At 37.5% G+C, this 21163-nt stretch overlaps 1 protein-coding gene across 50 annotated transcripts in view; it reads right to left on the reverse strand.

Annotated features, from left to right (window-relative positions):
* Positions 1 to 8272: 8272 nt before the first annotated feature.
* The window catches only part of CLASP2 (cytoplasmic linker associated protein 2), a 170558-nt gene continuing 157667 nt past the window's right edge, over positions 8273 to 21163 (reverse strand). For all 50 annotated transcript variants that reach the window (XM_081527160.1, XM_081527158.1, XM_081527153.1 and 47 more), the window contains 5 exons: positions 16958 to 17151; positions 15855 to 15983; positions 13138 to 13344; positions 11953 to 12069; positions 8273 to 10032 (listed from right to left, as the gene is read on the reverse strand). In XM_081527160.1, coding sequence (XP_081383286.1) covers positions 9946 to 10032; positions 11953 to 12069; positions 13138 to 13344; positions 15855 to 15983; positions 16958 to 17151 — 734 coding nt within the window. In that variant the 3' untranslated portion in view covers positions 8273 to 9945. The remainder of the gene's footprint in view (positions 10033 to 11952; positions 12070 to 13137; positions 13345 to 15854; positions 15984 to 16957; positions 17152 to 21163) is intronic.

Here is a 21163-nt window from a genome sequence, read left to right on the forward strand (position 1 = left end):
CTGTAGGTCTGAGGTGAGGCCTGGGCTTCTGCACTGATGAATTTCTACTACAAATATACTGGAATATTGGGATTGACATATTCACAATAATAAAATGATCCAACAAAACATAGTCCTCTGTCCTAATCTCCCTTCTCATGAGGTTGCCACTTTCCAAAGCACACTTTCAACCTTCAGCAATGTCTCCTGATACATAGTTCTAGACACTATTCACTTGCAAGGGAAGGTGAGGTTTCAATAGTCTATATACCTCCCACCCAATCACAGTTAACGCAGCTTTTTGGTGAAGTTAGCAGTTATCATTACCATCATTATGTGTAGTAGTAGCAGTAGTAGTAGTAGTCGTTGCTCAGTTGTGTCCAACTCTTTGCAACTCGGAGGACTGGAGCCTGTCAGGCTCCTCTGTCCATGGAATTCTCCAGGTAAGAACGCTGGAGCTACCTGGGAAGACCTCATTATGTGTAAATATTCAAAATTAAGGATATAGTATATTATGATACATACTTCACTTTTCATTTGCTTGTCAAATTACCTACATCCACTCCCACACTGTGAGAAAATTTCTTCCCAATATATTCATTCTTTACGTGAATCCCCCCCTTTCTCTTCCCTCTCTCCCTCCTCTTCTTGGAGACATTCCCCTACTACACCTGTAGGAGCCTACTCTACCTGTATTCCAGTCTGGGCTGGCTGTCCCTCCTTAGGGCTACTGTATGGCTTCCTGAGTCATCTCTCACCAGCCAGGCTTGAAGACAGGCAAGCAAAGGGAGGAAGGGCAGGAGGAAAGGATGATGAAATCACAAGTATTAGTCTCAGTGAGATGTTAGGTAGGGCTGGAGCCGGCTGCCCTGCCTAGCCATACTGGCTTACCAAGCATGTCCAAGACAAATGTTTGGGGTGAAATTTTCTTTTTTGGTCGCACCACAGAGCTTGTGGAATCTTAGTTCCCCATCAGGGATCAAACCCAGGCCCTCAGCACTGGAAGCATACAGCCCTAAACACTGGACTGCCAGGGAATTTCCTGTTTGGGTTGAATCATAAGGCCTCATTTTATCGATGCTTCCAGTACGACAGAGGATATGGAAATTGCATCCTCTTCTTTAATGACTATGGGTATTATTTTTTACTTATTTTGAGAACTTCTGTACTTCCATAGGTGAGATGTGTGCATTTTTAGAAACTTTTTATGCACCAGTTATACAAACTATATAAGGAGTACTTTTGAAATGCATAGATGGTTATTGATTTTAAGATCTTAAAGGGCACCAATATTCACAAAATTGGGAGGGGACCTTACAAGTGTTCATGTACAATAACTAGAGTATTTATAGCACAGAGATTAAGTTTTCTATCTCTGGCCTTAGTCTGGGTTTAAAACACAGCTTGAGCTACACAACTTGGGCAAATCAATTAACTTCCCTAAGTCTTAGTCTCTATTCTGTAAATTGGGGATGAAGATGATAATACTGGTTGTATAGGACTGGAACAAAAAGTTAATGCATTTAAAGTACTCAGCATAAAACGTGACACATGTGAAAGAACAATTAGTATTATACATTTTCATGCTAAAATATAGAGCAGCTAGTCAAAATGTGAAAACACATAGAATAATTTTACTGTTTTTATGAGATTTAGATATTCTAAAGACTCATTGAATTAATTTACTTATGTATTCACTTATAAAACAAATATTAAGACTTCCTATGTTCAAGTGTTGTAGACAGTGTTACAAATGGTTTTTTAAATAAAAGGGCCTATGCAGCATTTCAAAAGCCAAGTTTGCACTGATAGATGAATGGATAAAGAAATGTAGATACACACAATGGAATATTATTCAGCCTTAAAAAGAAGGAAATCCTGGTCTATGCCACAACGCTGATGAACCTTGGAGATATTATGCTAAGTGTTTAATAAGTCAGTCCCCAAAGGACAAATACTGTATGATTCCACTCCTATGGAAACACCTAAAGTTGTCAGAATCATAGAAACAAAAAGTAGATGGATGGGTGCCAAGGGCTAGGGGGAAGGGAGTTAGTGTTTACTGGGAACAGAATTTCAGTTTTGCAAGATGAAGTTCTAGAGATCTGTTATACAACAATGTGAATGCACCTAACTCGACTGAACTGTATACTTAAAAATGGCTACAATGGCAAATTTAATGTTACATGCTTTCTTTTTTTTACTACAATTAAACAGAAAACAAAACAAAACTTTTTAAAGCCCTGCAATTAGCAAATGAAATGCTGAGTCTATGAAGGTTCAGGTGGAGAAGCTCAGATCCAAGGAGGGGAAATGACTCAGCATGAAGGAAGACGGCGACAGCCCAGGGTGGCAGCTGGATCACTGTGCCCGCCTGCAGCTGTAAGGGCTCTCGCTTGTGGAGTTTCCGGCTATGTCCAAGAAACAGGCATTATTTCATTTAGTCTCACAGTATCCTTATGCGCTAAGTGTTACTGTTTTTTCTGTTCTGCGGATGAGGAATTGGGGAAGTTCTGAGAGACGCAGTTGTCCGAATGTTGGAAATAGTGACTCTGCACTTTAGCAGCGGCTCCACTGTAAAACGTGTCCTCTGCTACTATCCTCTTTTGGGAAGATGAGGAAATCTGGGACAGATGCCAAGTAGCTAACGCAACAGCAGAAGGTGAGAGTGGTGACGAGAGGCAGAGGGTGGCAGATCTACTTATGGTATGAACTTTAAGGAAGGTAGGACTTAAGACAAAGTGGGTCTGAGTCCATATGCCGAATTTATAAAAACACATCAGCACTGAAGTCAGAATCACTGAAGTCAGTGTGTGAACAGAGTGAGTAGAGAGTGCAAGAGAGGAAGCCATGATTGAATTCTTGCAATCTCTGTGGCAAAACATGTCAATATGCAACTTTTGAAAGAGTTGCTCCATACAACAGGTAACTCATGAGAACCTAGTGTACAGCACAGGAAACTACTCAGTGCTCTGTGGTGACCTACATGGGAAGGAAATTCAAAAAAGAGGGGCTATACGTATATATATATAGCTGATTCACTTTACTGTGCAGCAGAAACTATCACACCACGGTAAAGCAACTATACTCCAATAAAAATTAAAACTAAGTCACTTTAACCTGCTTAGTCTGTTCTTTGATATTACTCCGATACACCACGGGTATCATCTGATGTATTATTTACCTAAACATCTTTACATAGAGTCATTTACGGTAATCAGGTTGTGAATAAAGTTCTTAATCACTTTTGTACTTTGACCCTGTCTTAATGATCATTATTTTTATATGTGGTAAAATGCATATAACATAAAATTTACTATCTTAATAATTTTAAAATGTTTGGTTCAGTGTTATTAAGCATATTCAGTTTTGCAACAATCACCGACATCCATGTCCAGAACTCTTCATCAATGCAACATGTAATCCTGTGCCTTCATTTAACAGTGACTCCCTCATCCCTCCTCCCTGAAACCCCTGACAAACACCACTGTATTAAAATTTTCTGTCTCCAGGTAGCTCATACAGGTGGAGTTATACAATATTTGAATATTGTTTTTAATACGTTTCAACAAACCTCAAGGCCATTCTTCTGAGTCTCCTCGGTTATTGACACTGTTGTACACCTAGAGAAAACCTCACTGTATGGAAATTCTCTGACCTCAAGAGCTAGAAATCAGTTCTTAGAAATAAAAATCACCATTTCTGTTACAAGAACAAAATGCGAAGGACTACCCTAGCACCCAAGCATTAGACTGAGACTTCAGAATGGAGTAGGTGGCAGGAGAAAAGGAACAGAAAATAGTTTGGATAGAGTTGGGGATCAACGATTTGTGTTGAATGTTTGGCATGTGACCTCATATGTATTAAAACGGGAAAATTTATCCTAAAATTCAGCTGGAAATGAGTTCTGGATTCTTCACTTTCTATTCAACATTAGTGTAAAAAATTGATACAGCGTTTTTAAACTGGGCTGTATTGCCAGCACAGCTATCTATGGAAACTCCTTTGGTTTGATGCAAGGTTTCCTGGGCATTACTGACATCTGGGGCTGCATACTTGTTTTGTTGAGGGGGGGATTGCTGGAGGGGGCAGTCCTGTGTACGTAAGAAGCTTAGTAGCATCTTTGACTTGCACCCACTACATGTCAGTAGCACTTCCTTACCAAGTTCTGACAACCAAAAAAGCCTCGACACTGCCAGATGTCTTCCAGTGGGCATAATCATCCCAGAGAACCATGGTTTTAGGAGGATGGAGAAGAAAAAGCACATTTCTTGCTTTGTTGAAGTAACTCAACTGTAAGTCTCTACAGTTTGTAAGTTCAGTTTGACCTGAACTTTGATAAAAATTAAAGTTATAAATCTGGTTATAGACTAAAACCAGCAAGCACTCTCTTTTTGCACTGATTTCCAATAAAACAGTAGCTCAGATGGTAAAGAATTTGCCTGCAATGAGGGAGACCTGGGTTCAATCCCTGGATCAGGAAGATCCCTTGTAGGAGGGAATGGCTACCCACTCAAGTATTCTTGCCTGGAGAATCCCATGGACAGGGGAGCCTGGCGGGCTACAGTGCACGGGGTGGCAGAAAGTCTGACATGACTGAATGAGTTTCAGTCACTCCAAAAATATAAGATTCCCTTTCTTTGTGCATGCTCAGTCATGTCCGACTCTTTGTGACCCCACGGACTGTAGCCCACCAGATTCCTCTGTGCATGGGATTCTCCAGGCAAGAATACTCTAGTGGGTAGCCATTTCCTCTTACAGGGCATCTTTCCATCCCAGGGATCAAATCTGCGTCTCCTGCATTGCAGGCGGATTCTTCACCACCATGCTACCTGGGAAGCCCTCACACATTCTTAAGGAAAAAAATACTGGGAGACTGTGGCTGCACTCAGGCCTAGCTGGTCTGGATGGTTTGCAAAAAGCAGCACGTCTGGGCACTTTCTACCCCGAGTTACAGGCTGACTCCTACTATACCAATCACATTTCTGAAAGCCTATTAATGCATTTCTCCCATTACCAGATCCACAGCTACATATTAACAGCAGATAGATTTTAGGTGTCAGATACACAGCTTCCCTGGTGGCTCAGCTGGTAAAGAATCCACCTACAATGCAGGAGACCTGGATTCAATCCCTGGGTTGGGAAGATCCCCTGGGGAGGGGTAAGGCTACCCACTCCAGTATTCTGGCCTAGAGAATTCCATGGACTCTATAGTCCATGGGGTCGAAAAGAGTTGGACACGACTGAGCGACTTTCACTTTCACTTTCAGATGCACAGCAGGTGTGCTCAAATATTTACTAGGTAAATAAGGATAATCAGAGCCAGATTCATAGAGACCAATCTGGAAAAAAAAATTGTAACCTAAAAACCAACTGACTTCTGAAGTTTCCGGAGTATGTAAAATTGAGGTGTTTGTGATGTTAATTCTATAATCATGCTGGTTTTTAGCTTGTCTTCAGTGAACTCCTTCGTTCAGTGAGATGAGTACTAGTACTCAGTCAGGTGCCCTTCTCCACTGGCATCCCATCCAGCTAAACCAAGCTGTGTAGTGATGGCCAGCTGGGGAGATACAAATGGTATGTTCAGTCTGGAAAGCAGATGCAATATTATAACTCTGTAAGAAAAGGAAAACTTTTGAACTAAAACCACTGAAAGAAAAGTTATATCTAAGTTGTTATTTTATTTTTTTTTGATTGTGAGAATGCACAGATTTTGGGGGAGAAGATCTTTTATGGGACTTTTGAAAATGAATTTTTTTTGTTTTACATTTATGAAACAAACCATGGTTTAAAAAGTTCTAGTGATACACTCTAATGCTACTTACTTCACATATAGCCCTAGCATTGCCTTGCTCTTCGGCTTCCCTCTGCTGTTCCGGTCCTGTAGCCCCAATGAGTCTCAGACCCATTTAGCTCTAGACAAAGTTTAAGCATCACCTCTTCTAGGAAGCCTTCTGTGATTACACCTTATGTGCACCATCACCTCCATTCATTCCCTACCTCCCATCAACATCTTCTGTGTTATTCTCTACAAGAGCACTAACCACACTGCATCGTGGTTATCTGCTCTACTTTGCGTCACTGAAGGCAAATACTCAAATATCTTTTGCATGAATGAATGTAGATAAATCTGAGATACTGAAATTCTTACAAAGATTTCTTGTATTTTCTTGTTCTACTTTTGATTACTATTACAAGAATAATTTAAACCCAGCTAGAATAATTTAGACACAGCTATTTAAGTAACTAGTAAATCTTTAAATAAGCGATGTCTTTCTACATTTGGCAATTTCATAGTAAAGACATCTATAAAGTTACCTAGTATGAAATAATTAAGAGATGTGCCATAGATGTAGCTATTTGTTACAGGAATATTCAGCAAATGTCTACAACCCAGGATTATGCTGCACACATACCAAGGAATATTTCGCTGCCATGAGACGTCATCCTATAGAAAAACAAATAGAGAATATATTCAAAATGTAATGTTAAAATACATGCACAGAACAGATGCATTCAAAACCTTAGTTTTGAATTCTAAACTTTTCATTCTCTGGTTAATAAAACTTAATGTTCCTTTTTGGAGAAGGAAATGGCAACCCACTCCAGTATTGTTGCCTGGAGAATCCCATGGACAGAGGAGCCTGGTGGGTCACAGTCCACGGGGTCACAAAGAGTCGGACACGACTGAGTGACTAACACAACAACAATGTTCCTTCATAGTTTTCAGCATTAAGTCAAACTGATTATCTTAGCACAAAACAGCAACACAGGTCATCTCAAGTGGTGCTATAAAGAGGTAATTTCTTTTACAAATTTTCCAAATATTCCACAATAGCAATGGACAACTTTTTAACTGACAAGGTTTTTTAAAGCTTAACTCTGGACCTTGCATTTGCATGGCTATAAAACTATACTGATTAACTACAATAAAATGAACTAAAACAATACAGGAAGCAAAGATGTTAAAGGTTAAGAAAAAAAAACCCAACCCTTATGGGGGGAGGGATAAATTAGGAGTTTTGGATTAGCAGATAAAAACTATTATTTATAAAATATTATATATATATATATATATACCATATAGCACAGGGAACTATATTCAATATCTTGTAATAACTTATAATGAAACAGAATATGGTAAAGAATATATAACTTAACACTTTGCTGTATACCAGAATCTTACACAACACTGTAAATCATCTATACTTCAATAAAAAAATGTTTCAGAAAAAAAAAACCCTCATATATTATGGAGTAATATTACCAATTCTCGTCTCTATTTACTATTATTCTTCTAATGTTATTCTAAATTAACAATAATAAGAAACACCTGAATTTACAAACAGATCTGGCCTGAAGATTTTAGTTTTTTACTGTTAGACATAACTTAGTGAAAAGTTGTTTTGACCTAAGTTTATAATAAAATATGAAGGAACAGAGTGAATTTACTCCAAATTTGAAATCTCAGATTCAGCCATATCTTACTTGAAAATGTCAGAAGTCTATTAAAGATTTTGAAAACCCACAAGAAACAAACATGTTTTAAAACACGGAATTACATGCTTTTTTAATTGGTTTTCAGCAGCGTGGGTAAATGAATGACACTGATGCTTAGGGGAGAAAAGTAGAAAGAAAAAAAAAAAAATTAACCAGTAGCTTTTTATCACCATTCTTTAATAGCTGACATCTTAATATGTTTCTGAAATGAACAAATTAAAGGTATTGTAAATAGCAATCTGAATAGTCAACAGTAACTTTCTCATAGTCTTATCAACTGAAATAACAGAACTTTAAACATGACTTAGCTTTCACCTTGTCACATTAAACCATAATCTTCTGTTACCCATTCATTTCTTGAGTGCCTGCCTTTACGCGCCAGGTGTTTGATCTAAGTTCTCAAGTAGAGTTACTATTCAGGTTATGTCACTCTATTTAGTTGTCAACAGTAGTTAGAGCAGGACCTTAAAGAGGTCAAAATTAAATTAATATTTCGATCCAAAATGATTATAAGACATACCAAGGTCATAAAACATAAAACATTACTGAGACAAGTTCAACGCTTAAAATACCTTTTCTTTTTAAGGATAAGCTATAATATATACATGCATTTAGAGCTATATACATTGGATTGTGGTTGCTACTCCTGACAAATCTTTTCTCTTCAGATGCACTTACAAATTCATGAGAACACCACTGATATAGGACTTTCTAAAAGTTTTTAAAAACCTAGTTAGGAGATAAGTGACTTGTCACACAGTAAGACAGAAAAACAACTGATATACATTGTTAATTTTTTCAATTAATGTTATGTACAGTTTTATTGCCAGTATATGCACAACAGTAAGCATAGAACTATAAATACACAATGTAATTAACAGTAAGTAGAAAACAAAATTGTTACAGGTAAGGGGGTGGGTGATGTAGAGAAACTATTTTCCTGCTGCTAGAACAAAAACAAAGGAAGGTAAAAGCCTATGACAAATCATCCATTCAGTACTCTTGTCTTAAATTCTTTACATACATTTCTACATTTTTTTTTTCAATTAAACAACGAAAGTACAGATAACTCTGTTAACAATAGCAAATTGCTTCTCTAATAGCCATTTGCCTTTCCAGTCAAATTCACTTTTATGTTAAAATTAAAAAAAAAAAAAAGTCAAGGTAAGAAATAATTAGTATCCTGGTTCCATATGATCTAATCTGCCTTTCACCAAAACCGGTAATTTTTGAAAGTTGGCTGCACATGAAAATAAGAGGTGTAGCAAAAGGTGATTAAAAAATTTGTTAAAAAGTAACAGAAGATCACCTTTTAGTAGTTTTCCAAAAGATGCTATATAGGCAGCAGCTCAGTTAAAAGTATTAGCCCTGAAGAGGTAGAGAATTTGAGCCCATTACATGAAGATAGCAATAGCCTTGGCACCATCTTCTCTCTCATCAGGATCAATGTTTTCAAGTAAGACAACTTCATGGCAAAAGGAAACCAGGTTCCACCACATAAAGAAAAGGTGCTGGTCGACTCCCATGTCACAATATTGGTTTGTTCATTAAGTGAGAAACAGAAGGCGGTCAAGGACACACATGCACTTGCTTTCTTTTTGTCTGTTTCCATTATCAAGTTTATTCATAAGTGAATTTGATATTAATAAATAAAAAAGCATCATTCATAACCAAGATAAACAAACCAAAAAACCCTGCAATGAAACCTTCTACTTGAATAAGTAACAAGAAAAACACAGGCTGATGATTTGGTGCAGCTTTCTTAAGGGATCAGAGAGGGGACATGGTTTTAAATAAACGTGGCAAGATCAATAACCAACGAACGATACCAGCTCTACAGAACTGGCTGATTCTGTAACGTTTCTTTGAGGTCTTGGTTTTAAACTATAGATCACCCCAAAGAAGTTGCAACTAATGACATGTATTACCATCACACCAACAGAGTCCAGCTGGAGTTCGAATCAGTCCTGCTTTGTTTCACATCATTTCAATATTTCTAGCATAGGACATGATACAGAACAAAACTCAAAGTAGCAATAAAAATATTATTCTGCATTTGAATAAAGGCCAAAAAAAAAATGTTTTAGACTGTTAAACTTTAAAGCTTTAAGCATTCCTGTTTAACCAGCATTTAAAAAAAAAAATTTATACAATCGTAACACTGGCAAAGGTTAATGGGAAGACAAAGAAGTACAAACGTGTGAAATGATGAATTAGATTAAAAATTACTTTGTATTGATCAACTGATGTTAATACTGCTTCTTCTTGAATTTGGAATAACTATTGTAAAAGTTACATGCAGACTGAGGATAGTCCTCTGTTACAGAAAATACAAAACAAAACAAAAAACTAAAACTGGGAAACAGTGGTAAGTTTCAAAAGATGTGTTTGAAAATTTCCTTTCATTGATGAGGGTGGTCTGTCTGTCCTTTCTTTGAGAGACCTGGTTCACTTCTGTCAGCTTCACTAACTTTGTCCGGAAACATCAGTAGTGGGGTCAACTCCTCCAGAACCTGTCTGTGCACGTTTGATGTAAAGATTCAGTAGCTTCATCTGCAGATTCAAGCCAAACACATGTCATTTGAGCAAGCTGCTCTAAATTATCCTGAGATGCTCATTAAAAAAATTATACACATATGCGAGCTTCAAAAGGTATTTTAGACTGAGGGGTTATTATAATACACCAGTTATTGTTGATAATTAAGAATTTAAAAAAAATTAAGTCTTAGTTTTGTTCATGACTGAGTATTCTAGCATGCCTTTTCAAAAACTGTTAGAGTGATTAACATATAAAACTTAAAGAAGTCACCATTAGGACAAAAATGCTAAATATTTGAGCATTATGTGCTATACAATATGCTGCCTTACATTGTATCTTTTTATCTTCACAACATTTTAGACATGAGGAAATTGAGATTCAGGATGTACCATCCCTGCCTAAGGTCAAAAGGGTAGAGAGAAGTGGGCCAGGAGACGAAATTAGGCTCTTGAGTTCCAGCACCCAAGATCACAGACAACTATGTCACTACTCTCCTAACAGGAATGTTTTTGATTTCTCTGTCATTTTGCAGTCTGTACTGTATGAGATCATATTTTTATAGTTTGGAATCAAAGCACATACAATTCTGTTTTCTACTTTTTTTTTTAACCTAATGTCATTCTCCAGTATTTTTCCCACCTTCTTATTGTCTTCACATGCAACATTACTACTGGCTGCCTAGTATGCTGATGAAGTGATGAATTTTAATTCTTCTACAGATAACTCTGGCTTATCAGGACCTAACTTTTCACAAAACTCAGAAAACTTTTTCCTCTAAAAACCACGCAGTTGTTCAAAATTTGCTTTTCTTAACATTTACTCTTTGACCAATGGTTTAACCCAGCATCCATGGCATTCAGCGGCTCACTGAACTCTCTGAAACTAGGTGTAAAATTTTCTGTGCAAGTTTATTTTTCTTGAGATGAGATTATACCCGAAGCTCAAAGTGGTCTGTAATACAAAAAAGGTTAGGAATCACTGCTTTAATCTATCTATAACTTGTATAGGTTTTAATGTAAGGTATATATTTGAGTTCTTTTTCCTTTATATGTATTTCTTATTCCCTTTTGATACTTAAAAAATAATTTTGATTATAGTAATGACAATTGTTAGGATTTGTGGAAACTTTTTAAATGAAGGTGAGTGTCCTGCTAACTGGTTCATAAACCATAATTCAACAATCATAGTTTACCCTCACCCTTTAGAGCAAATTTAAGGTTTTGATGATACCAAAGAAGTGAAGAAAACAAGACTGATTTTTTTTCACATCTTAAGGACTAATTGTAAAATTTAAGATATCAAATAAAAATTAAACATTTATGGTGATCATAATAAGAGCAGAAAGAGAATGAGAACAAATGTTTGATTATCATAATTCATAGGGGAGAATTTTTAAAATGTTCTAGTGTTCCCTAATTTGGTACATATAAGTCCATGAATATATAACCACAATTTATTCTTTTTCCCCTTTTTTCGGCTGCACTATGTGGCATGTGGGATCTTAGCCCCCCAGCCAGGGATAGAACCTGTGTCCCCCTACAGTGGAGGCCCAGAACCTTAACCATAGGACAACCAGGGAATTCCCAACTTCTGTTTATTCTTTTCTCTTTTTTCTGTTTATTTTTAAACAGTCATAGGGGTAAGAATTGAGTGTGAGAGTGGGAAAAGTGAGTTGGTGATCATGAACAACCAGAAGCAGTAGACATTTTTTTCACAGCAATCTACCAAGTGTCCTACTAAACCGCTGACTTCACTTGAGTGACAGATGTGAAAGTACAAATAGCTAAACTGCTTAATTCCTGTAAGAGGAATTAAGCTGGACGCTTAAAGCCTAATTAAGTCAAGTAACAAATTACCCTTCGACACACACAAAGCAGTATATTTTGAAGAACGACCCATGGCCACCATCTTCAGGAGAGAGCAGCCCTACTTACTTTACTGCCAGTGAGCTGACTGAGATGTGGTTTTAGTTCATCACCAATTACTGCGTGAACAGCCACCAGGCAGAAGACACAAGCTTTCCGAACACTGCTCTCCGAATTATCATAACCCTGGGAAGAAATCCTTGTTAGTACTCCTGCAGAATCTGAGAAAAGTACCATTGCACAGAAACAGAAGTGGAACTCAGAGAGGAGATGTCAAGTGTGCTGACAAGAGAGAGTTTTACTGACTGGATAAAGTTAATTTCTCACCTTTTCAGGCAGAGACGTCCCTTTCCCTCCTCCCTTTCCCCTTGAGCACCCCCACTCCACTGTCAGCCTTTTTTATCAGGGTCTTTCTTATTTAGCCTGGTAAGCTACAATCTCTGGCTCTGAGGCCACCCCAGTGCCTGTAAAAGTCTCTGAATTAACCTTTCTAAAGCATTCAGCTTTAGGGTATTTAGCAGCTCCTCAAGAATGAATAAAACCTAACCTCCCTGGCCTGGCAGTGAGGGTACTCCTCTAATCCAGGCTGAATTAACATCTGGCCCATCCCTACCATTACTCGAAGTTATTTATCCAATAAACATTTATTCATGTCCACTACTATATGTATGATACACATCTCTTATGTATATTCTGTTCTTAGCACCAAAGCACAGATAAAGAAAGAAGACATTTGGATCTTATCTTCAAGGACCTCACAACTTAGTAGTTGCAGCTTAGAAAAGAGTCACAAAGCTAATACTATAGATGCACAAAGAAATGAATGATGGCATCTTACACACACACTAGTTAATATTAGTCATTAAAATTATGCTATTCCATATTATTTATTAGAATGGAATAGGAAAAGGTTCCATTCTATGGAAAAGGTTCATAGTCTTTGATTAACTTAAGCAAAGCATGTCATAAAATAAGATCCCATTTGTGTTAAAGAGTTTTTTATATGTATAGGTTTGTATGCATAGACAAAACCACATTAAATGCTCAGTTACCCCACTAAACAGAAAGTTTTGTCCTGCGCGCGCGCACACACACACACACACACACACACACACACACACACACACACACACACACACACACACACACACACACACACACACACAGGAAGGCTTGGTCATGACACTGGTGTTGCCTGGCAAGTGCCTAAAATAACTGAATCCCACAGCTTCTTTCTCCAAGTTTACTGCTTACCTGTATTAGGCCTGGCATGATCTCTGGCAAAAGCAGGTTAAGGGTGTCCTTGGACACTCTCTCGATCACTTTTGTCTGCATTTTGATGGCAGCCAGGTTGATGGGGTAGTCTGCGGTCTGGATGATGGGACACAGCACTTTGATGCACTGCTCTGGGCTGATAGAAGTGGCCAACACCGACGCGGCCTCCTCGGCAGATCTCACCACCTAGGACAGAGGGCAGTGCTGAGCGGGGAAATGACTCTGTGTGCGGTGTCCTGGATGTGCACATTTCATGAAATACATAATACAACATGGGATCTGGAGTTTTCTTTGAAAACATGAAAGTAAATAAACGGACACATGGGGCTTTATTATACCTTTCTTCCTTCTTCTGTGTTCTCTCTCTTTTTTAAAAATAATCAGCATGTATTTATTGGGTAACATTTTTGCTCGGTGCTGTAATATAGAATGTTTGGGGATACCAAAAAACAATTTCTGTGCCTGCAATCAAAAGGTTTCTATATATAAAATCTATATGAATTTTGGGACTTTGGGGACTATGTCTTTATTTTTCTGTACTCTCGTAATGCTGGCTTGGTTTAACAATTAAAGCAGTTTGAACACGATACTGTGGTCGAGTTCTGCAGGGGACCGGAGGCTCTGTCCACCTAGACTATCCTGTCACTGGGGTCCTCAGCATCAGCCATGCTGAGACCCTGCTCACTATTAGTACTCTCAACTCCAGCATGGCTTGTGCCCCTTTTATCACATTATTACAAAATAAGATAAAAGTCATTTCATTAATATGTTATCAAGTTAACAATCTATTTCCCCTACTGTTTGTAATGATTTTCTTTCCTTCTATACTGGACTTGGGGAGGTAAGATGCTGATTTTGCAAGAAGAAAAAGTTATCTATATTTTTAGTGGAATCTGTAATTTCTAAAGATGCTCTTGAAAAGATGTAAAAATTACTGCTTCTGTGGCTATTTTTGGTGTCGTCTCACTTATGCTCTCAACCTGAGAGGTTTAGAAAGGAACAGTGGAAAATACACTGGAAATCAGAAGCTGTTGTTGTTTACTTGCTAAGTTGTGTCTGACTCTTGCGACTCCATGGACTGTAGCCCACTAGGTTCTTCTGTCCATGGGATTTCCCAGGCAAGAATACTATAGTGGGTTGCCATTTCCTACTCCAGGGGATCTTCCTAACCCAAGGATCACACCCATGTTTCCTGCATTGGCAGGCAGGTTCTTTACCACTGAGCCACCTGGGAAGCCCCTGGGAAGTCAGAAGACCAAGGGCTAATTTTGGCTGTAATAGCTTAAGGATATCAATTTTATCTTTTGTAAAAACTGGTATGCTGCTGGCCTTATTTGGCTCAGAAGGTGGATTACTAAACTACAAATGTTACATAGTTTTTTTTTTTTTTTTTAAGGCTTCAGTAAGATGCTACAGATGTACCACTCAAACACCAGCTGGATTTTTTAGAACTGGATTCAAAATCCAGGTAGATTTAAAAGTTATGGCTCATAATACCATAAGATTCAGTCATAGCTTCTGAAAGGTGAATAACCCAGATGGTTTTGATTTCTTCATAGCATCACCAAGATTTTCTTACTGTCATGTATGTGAAATGTGGTGTTTCACTGTGGTTTTAGCTGCATTTCCCTAAAGATGAATGAGGCTGAGAATCTTTTCATGTGCTTATTGGCAATTTGTTTGTCTTCTTTTAAGAAGTGTCAACTGATCCTCTGCTCACTTAAAAATTGAGTTATTTATCTTTTGATTGTTGAGGTATAAGAGTTCTTCATATATTATGGTTGTTATCAGACATGATTTGCAAAAATGTTCTCCTATGCTGTGGGCTGTCTTTTCACTTTCTTGAGAGTGTCCTTTGAAGCACAAAGGTTTTTAATTTTGATAAAAGTTCAAGTTACACTTTTTCCCTTATTATCTCTGCTTTTGGCAATATATCTAAGAAACTACTGCCTAATCTAAGGTAACAAAGTTTGATACCTATGCTTTCTTCTGAGAGTTTTACAGTTTTGGTTCTTATACTGAGCTTTAATCTATTCTGTCTCATTGCTGTTTTAACTCTTTTTTTGACTTGTCTTTTGCTTAAGTCTTAGAGACACCTAATGCTTTCTCTTAGAATTGCAGTCCCTATTTGAAACTTGCTTTTCTAATTATTTCTAAGATTTTAATAAACACCCTTATGATTGTCTCATCAATGCCATTGGTTATGGTGAGGATATCCTAACAATGAAGTAATGAGACGGGTTTACAGGACTTTTTCAGGAAAGCTGTCCTGAGTATTTTATTGAATAAACTCTTAACAGATACCTAGCTCTTAAAGGCAATTTACCACTTTAAAATAACAATGATTCTTATTTCCATTAGTTATTAAAACAAAAACAAATCCTATTGGTAAATGGAAAGTGAAGTTATGATTGGTAAACTCTTAAGTGGAAATCTAAAAGTGAATGAAAGGAGAAAATGAAATCAGATAAATTATATCCTGGAGTTGGCCTATTTTGGATAAAATGCCATGATATCAACATAACTAATTTAACAGAAAAGAACATATTTTTGCCTTTCAATCAGATACTACCTTGAACATGAAGTGCTCATTAAGAAAACACTTGCCAAGGGCACTTTCCAAACACATTTATATGCTTCATACAATAATATCAAAAGTACTGAGAAAATAATAATTTAACTGTTAGATAACTCACCTCTTTATGAGGGTCTTTATGTGCTTCCAGTGTTTTCATGACAGTCAATTCTGCATAGTTTTTAAATCTTGCTGGTTGATGCCTTAGGATTTCTCTTAAAACCTTCAATGCCAAAGCCCTGATTGTAGGCTAAAAAGAAACATTTTAATGTTGTAATGCAAGAAAAGTTATGACCAACCTAGACAGCATATTAAAAAGCAGAGACATTACTTTGCCCACAAAGATCCGTCTAGTCAAAGCTATGGTTTTTCCAGTGGTCATGGATGGATGTGAGAGTGGCACTATAAAGAAAGCTGAGTGCCGAAGAATTGATATTTTTGACCTGTGGTGTTGGAGAAGACTCTTGAGAGTCCCTTGGATTTCAAGGAGATCCAACCAGTCCATCCTAAAGGAAATCAGTCCTGAATATTCATTGGAAGGACTGATGCTGAAGCTGAAACTCCAATACTTTGGCCACCTTATGTGAAGAACTGACTCATTGGAAAAGACCCTGATGCTGGGGAAGATTGAAGGTGGGAGAAGAAGGGGATGACAGAGGATGAGATGGTTGAAAGGCATCACCAACTCAACGGACATGAGTTGGAGTGGACTCCGGCAGTTGGTGATGAACAGGGAGGCCTGGCGTGCTGCAGTCCATGGGGTCGCAAAGAGTCGCACATGACTGAGTGACTGAACCGAACTGAACTGAATATAGGTTGAAGGAACTGTAGAGAACTGCATAAAATATGTGGTATATTACATAATCAAGCTTTCACATCTCCAGCTGAAAACTTACACTTCTCAAAGAAACGAAGAACCACTAGTTCTATTAAAAAAAATTTTTTACTTCTGAACAACTGATTCAAATATGCAAAAAAAGTTGCATATTTGAATAAAAATTTATGTCAGCAACATTTTATTTTTCCTCAGGTCAACTGCTTAAAATCACTGACCTACTTGGTTGAGAAGAAAAAGTATTTTATGGTGAAAATTTCATGCAGACTGAAGCAGCAGCAAAGACTCATTTCCCCAAATGCCAAATATGTGTAGTGTTTGATTAATAGGCAATGACAGGCAACCCAAGACACAAAAATAGGCTATTGTTTATATGTTCTGCCACTTACCTCTTTATCCCCAAGGGTTTCAAGCAATAAAAGTAATATTGTTTTGAAGTGTTCATCCCAAACACTGAAAGATTCTTCCTGTGTCAGTTTCATGAGTTCATACAGGGCGATTTTTCTTTCTTCTACGCGTTCATTATGGTTAGACAACTCCTTTAACAACTCTGCAACCAGGTCAGAATGGTCTAGGGAAAGATCTGTCATAAGGACATGATGTTAATTCTGTGACTTTAGAGGTCAACTTTCACAAGGATGGGGATGATAACTTTATAACATCACGAAACACAGAAAGTTGGTTATAAAAAAAAGCAAAGAAAAATGACTAAGATTCTTCTCCATTTGTCATCCCCCGAACCTCAATGCTAGCTTAAAACTGTTTATGATAAAAATTCATGAGAGAGAGAACTGTATAATGAACCTCCATGTGTAATGAAACCCCATCACCCAGACTTAAAAATTAAGATTTTACCATTTTTACATCATCTTTGCCCCCACCCCCACTTATTTTTATCAAATATTTCTAGCAAATCCCAAATGTATCATTCCCTCCTTACTCACTTCACCATGCATTTCTATGTTGTCATGCCAAGAGGCTCACAGGGTCTGGGTACTCCATTTTTAGTGATACCAATAGTAAGCACTGTATTTAACCAGTAACAACTTGATCCCACCACAGTTAAGTTCTCTGTCAATCTCTGAACTAAAGATTCCACTCACTGATGGGGCTGAATTAATTACTTTATTAGGAATTAAAAAAACGTGTTGGAATTTTTCTGAGAGTTTGTCAACTAGTGCTATTTTGATTCCCCTGAAAAGGAGTTTAATATTTCCCCTTAAATTTCAGAGTCAAGAGTTTGGGCCCAGTGGTTATCAAGGAGTTTTCACTTGTTTCTGCTTTGTTTTTTAAAAGTGTAATTATGAACTCATTAATTTTATGAATGTTAAAGGACACGCTGCTTATTTTTCAACAGTCATCAGATTATGCTTTGAGTCATCTTTGTAGGAAAGACGATTCAATCCAAAAGTTCACTTCAGAACATTACAAAACACCAAAGTTCTTCCTAAATTCTTTTGATGATAAAATATATGATAAATTCAGGTTTTAAGGGACTTGGGCAGGCATTTGTGTGAGCAGAGCTTGTGCCATAGATTCCTTTCCCTTCTAACCCCATCTCTGCAATAAAATAACCAGACTGTGGTGCCTGAGCCTAGAAGGTCCACCTGGGGTTCACTGCCTCTCCAGGAAAGACGGCTGACACTGTAGAGCCGTAGGCTCTGCGGCTCTGCTTGGGATGAGCATTCTTGTCTTCTGGAGAGGGTCATAGCCAACAAAAGGAAAGGTTCAAGAGGAAATTGCACGTTTCCCAAAAGCGAACCTGGAGGTTGTAGTTTGCCAGATGGCTCACTACTGGTCCATAAAAATAGACACTACTGTGCACATGTTGCTGGCTGGTTAGCCACGGACCTAGAGATACCAATGACTTGACATTACAGATCTCAGGGAATCTACAACTACGGAAAGAAAAGTTATATTTCACTTAAGAGGATTCAGAAATCTGAAGACAGAAAACCAAGCTGAACCACCAGAACAGATGAATTTTTTCCCCCTTTTGGCTGCACCCCATGGCATGGAAATCTTAGTTCCTCAACCAGGCGTTGAACCCATGGCTCCACCCAGCATTGGAAGCGCTGAGTCTTAACCACTGAACCTCCACAGAAGTTCCCAGATGACTTCTACTGGAATAAAACTAACAATGATAGGGAAGGGAAACTGAACCAAATAAAATGACAACACTCACTGACTATAAAAAAGGAAATGTGTTAGGACAACTTTTGTGAACTATAATAAGAGCACTAAGAACCTCTGATCCCCAAACACTCATACATGACAGCACAAAATGTGACAACTGAAATTAAAAACTTGAGGTAATCTGGAAAGAATGGGCACTGAGGAGAACCAAATTGGGATTCTGGAAAATTAAGAAGAATTTTTAAGAAATGCAGAGCAAAATCATGAAAAATAAGAAATTTCAGTTCAAAGATCTTAATTTGGAGAATAAAAATAAACTTATAATAATTTCATCTGTTATAGACCAACATTAGAACAATGTTGCTGACTTAACAAGAACTACTGCAGCAGGATAAATACATCTCTATAAACTCAAGAATCACTCCTGAGAAGGTACATTATCAGACTTTCAAAGATGTCGGAAAATCATTCTGATTAAGTGTGTTTTATTTCAGCTGAATAAAGGGAAATCTCAAGAAAATGCTTTGTTTCAAAGGAACTCAGTTCTCTTCTTCATGAACATAGGCTTTGTAATTACTCTAGAAGATAATTAGAAATGACTTGTCATATATAATGGTCTGGACAGATGACTGACAGGAAAATAATTTCTGCCAGAGAAGCACAAATTATTTGTTAATAAAGCATAATCAACTGTATTTCCTCTTCTAACACAGACAGGCATTGTGTTTCTGTGAAGAGAACAGAGGCTCAGGAGTCTCACCACGCCTCCATCTCTCAGCCTTTGTGGGACAGGAGCACACTCTTAATTACTGCAGAGGCTGGGTTTTCTTATCAGTAAAACAGGAAAACGGCACCCACCTCCTAGGGTCAGAATGAGAATCTGGGTCTAAAATATGAGTTTCTCTTGAATAACAGCATTATCCTCACCAGAGATAGTATATATTCTGGAATATTATAGTCCCTGGTGAACTTTACAAAGGTCATAATTAGAAGTGGCTATTAGTGTGTTTGACTTGTTATTTTGATAAATTTATCACTAATGTATGTATCTGTCTGTGATATGTACAGAAACATCTGAGTAAGAGAGATACTTAATAAGATTATCTCAGAATTTTAAAACAAATTTTCTTTCGTAGAAACTCCCACTTGAAGAAAATAGTTATCTCCTAAGAAAAACTTTAGATTGTAAAAACAAAAAGAAGAGGAGAAATTTTACTTGGGGCCAGGATATGAAAGAAAAATCAAAACAGCAAAATTGAGGTCAATACATTAAAAAGGATAATGTCAGCAACATTCACAACAATGTCAAACAAAGTCTTCACCTCAGATTTTAGAAAGAAAACAGACAATAAATGAAAATAATTGCTGCACAAAGCCTGGAGCAACTACTATTTTGGTTTAGTAGGAGGCTTATCCATCTTTGAAGAGTGTTTACTTAACATAAAAGGTCTGGCTTATGTTTCAGAAGTCAATCAAGTATTAAGCTGTGAATAATGTTCTCAAGTTCAGAACTATTCAATCCAGTTTAGGTTTCAGCTAATTTCCAAAGATATTTGCCTTTAACAAATAGGAAATAGATGATCTTTAGTAAAGGAGAAGAAAATTAGAGGAGGGGGTGATCTTGCTACGTTGTCACAATTTTGGCTTTGTGATGTGGTATTTGTGATATATCGAGTCTCTTTTAATATGAGAAGTTGGTAAAAACACAATTCCTCAATCTCAAAAAATGAAGATATTTTTTCATTCATCAAAATTACAGGCCTGGGGACACATTCATGGGCAGAGTAAGGAGGGTTTCCACTTGTGAGAATGGGAAAGGTAGGGTTTCAGAGTTCAGCCAGAATAAAAAGTGTGTCCACATGTAGTGGCAACCAGGTGTGATCTGTCAAGAGCCCAAGCAGAAGGGCACTGGGTATCAGTGTCCATGTGGAAGGGGAGAGCCCAAACAGGGTGAGGCATGCATGTGTGCAAGTGAGGAAGTGGTGGTAGAGATGGAGAACTGATTGCACACAGGAGGGTTGATCAAAGAAGTAAATATACTAAAGATAATGGAAGTCAGGTTTCTCACAGGCGTTATCAATATGTAAAGGGAGAAACTAAAATTAATCTCATGGTGCTAGACTGGAATTGGAGTTATTGGTACAAACATACCGCTTTTGACAGATACAGAAATAGATACATATCGATGCATACATACTCCTTAGCTCTAGTCACTTAGAGGAAGTATACCAAGTGCCCAAACTTTAGTCTTAAAAGATCATTTCCTATTAAAAGAAACCAAGGATTGATCCTTGGAGAAATGGTTGGTTCCAGTGTAAGATTATGCTGTGTCAGAATGTAAGGATGGGGACATGTTAAAAGGACACAAAGCCAGCTTAAATGGGATCCTGGTGGTCAAATCAAGGACAACTTGATCAAAATATCAAAATAAATATCAAAATAAATGATGATAATTAAAC

This window comes from Giraffa tippelskirchi, chromosome 9 (assembly GCF_054371585.1).
Source record: "Giraffa tippelskirchi isolate mGirTip1 chromosome 9, T2T-mGirTip1v1.2.pri, whole genome shotgun sequence".
In the NCBI taxonomy this organism is placed as follows: domain Eukaryota; kingdom Metazoa; phylum Chordata; class Mammalia; order Artiodactyla; family Giraffidae; genus Giraffa; species Giraffa tippelskirchi.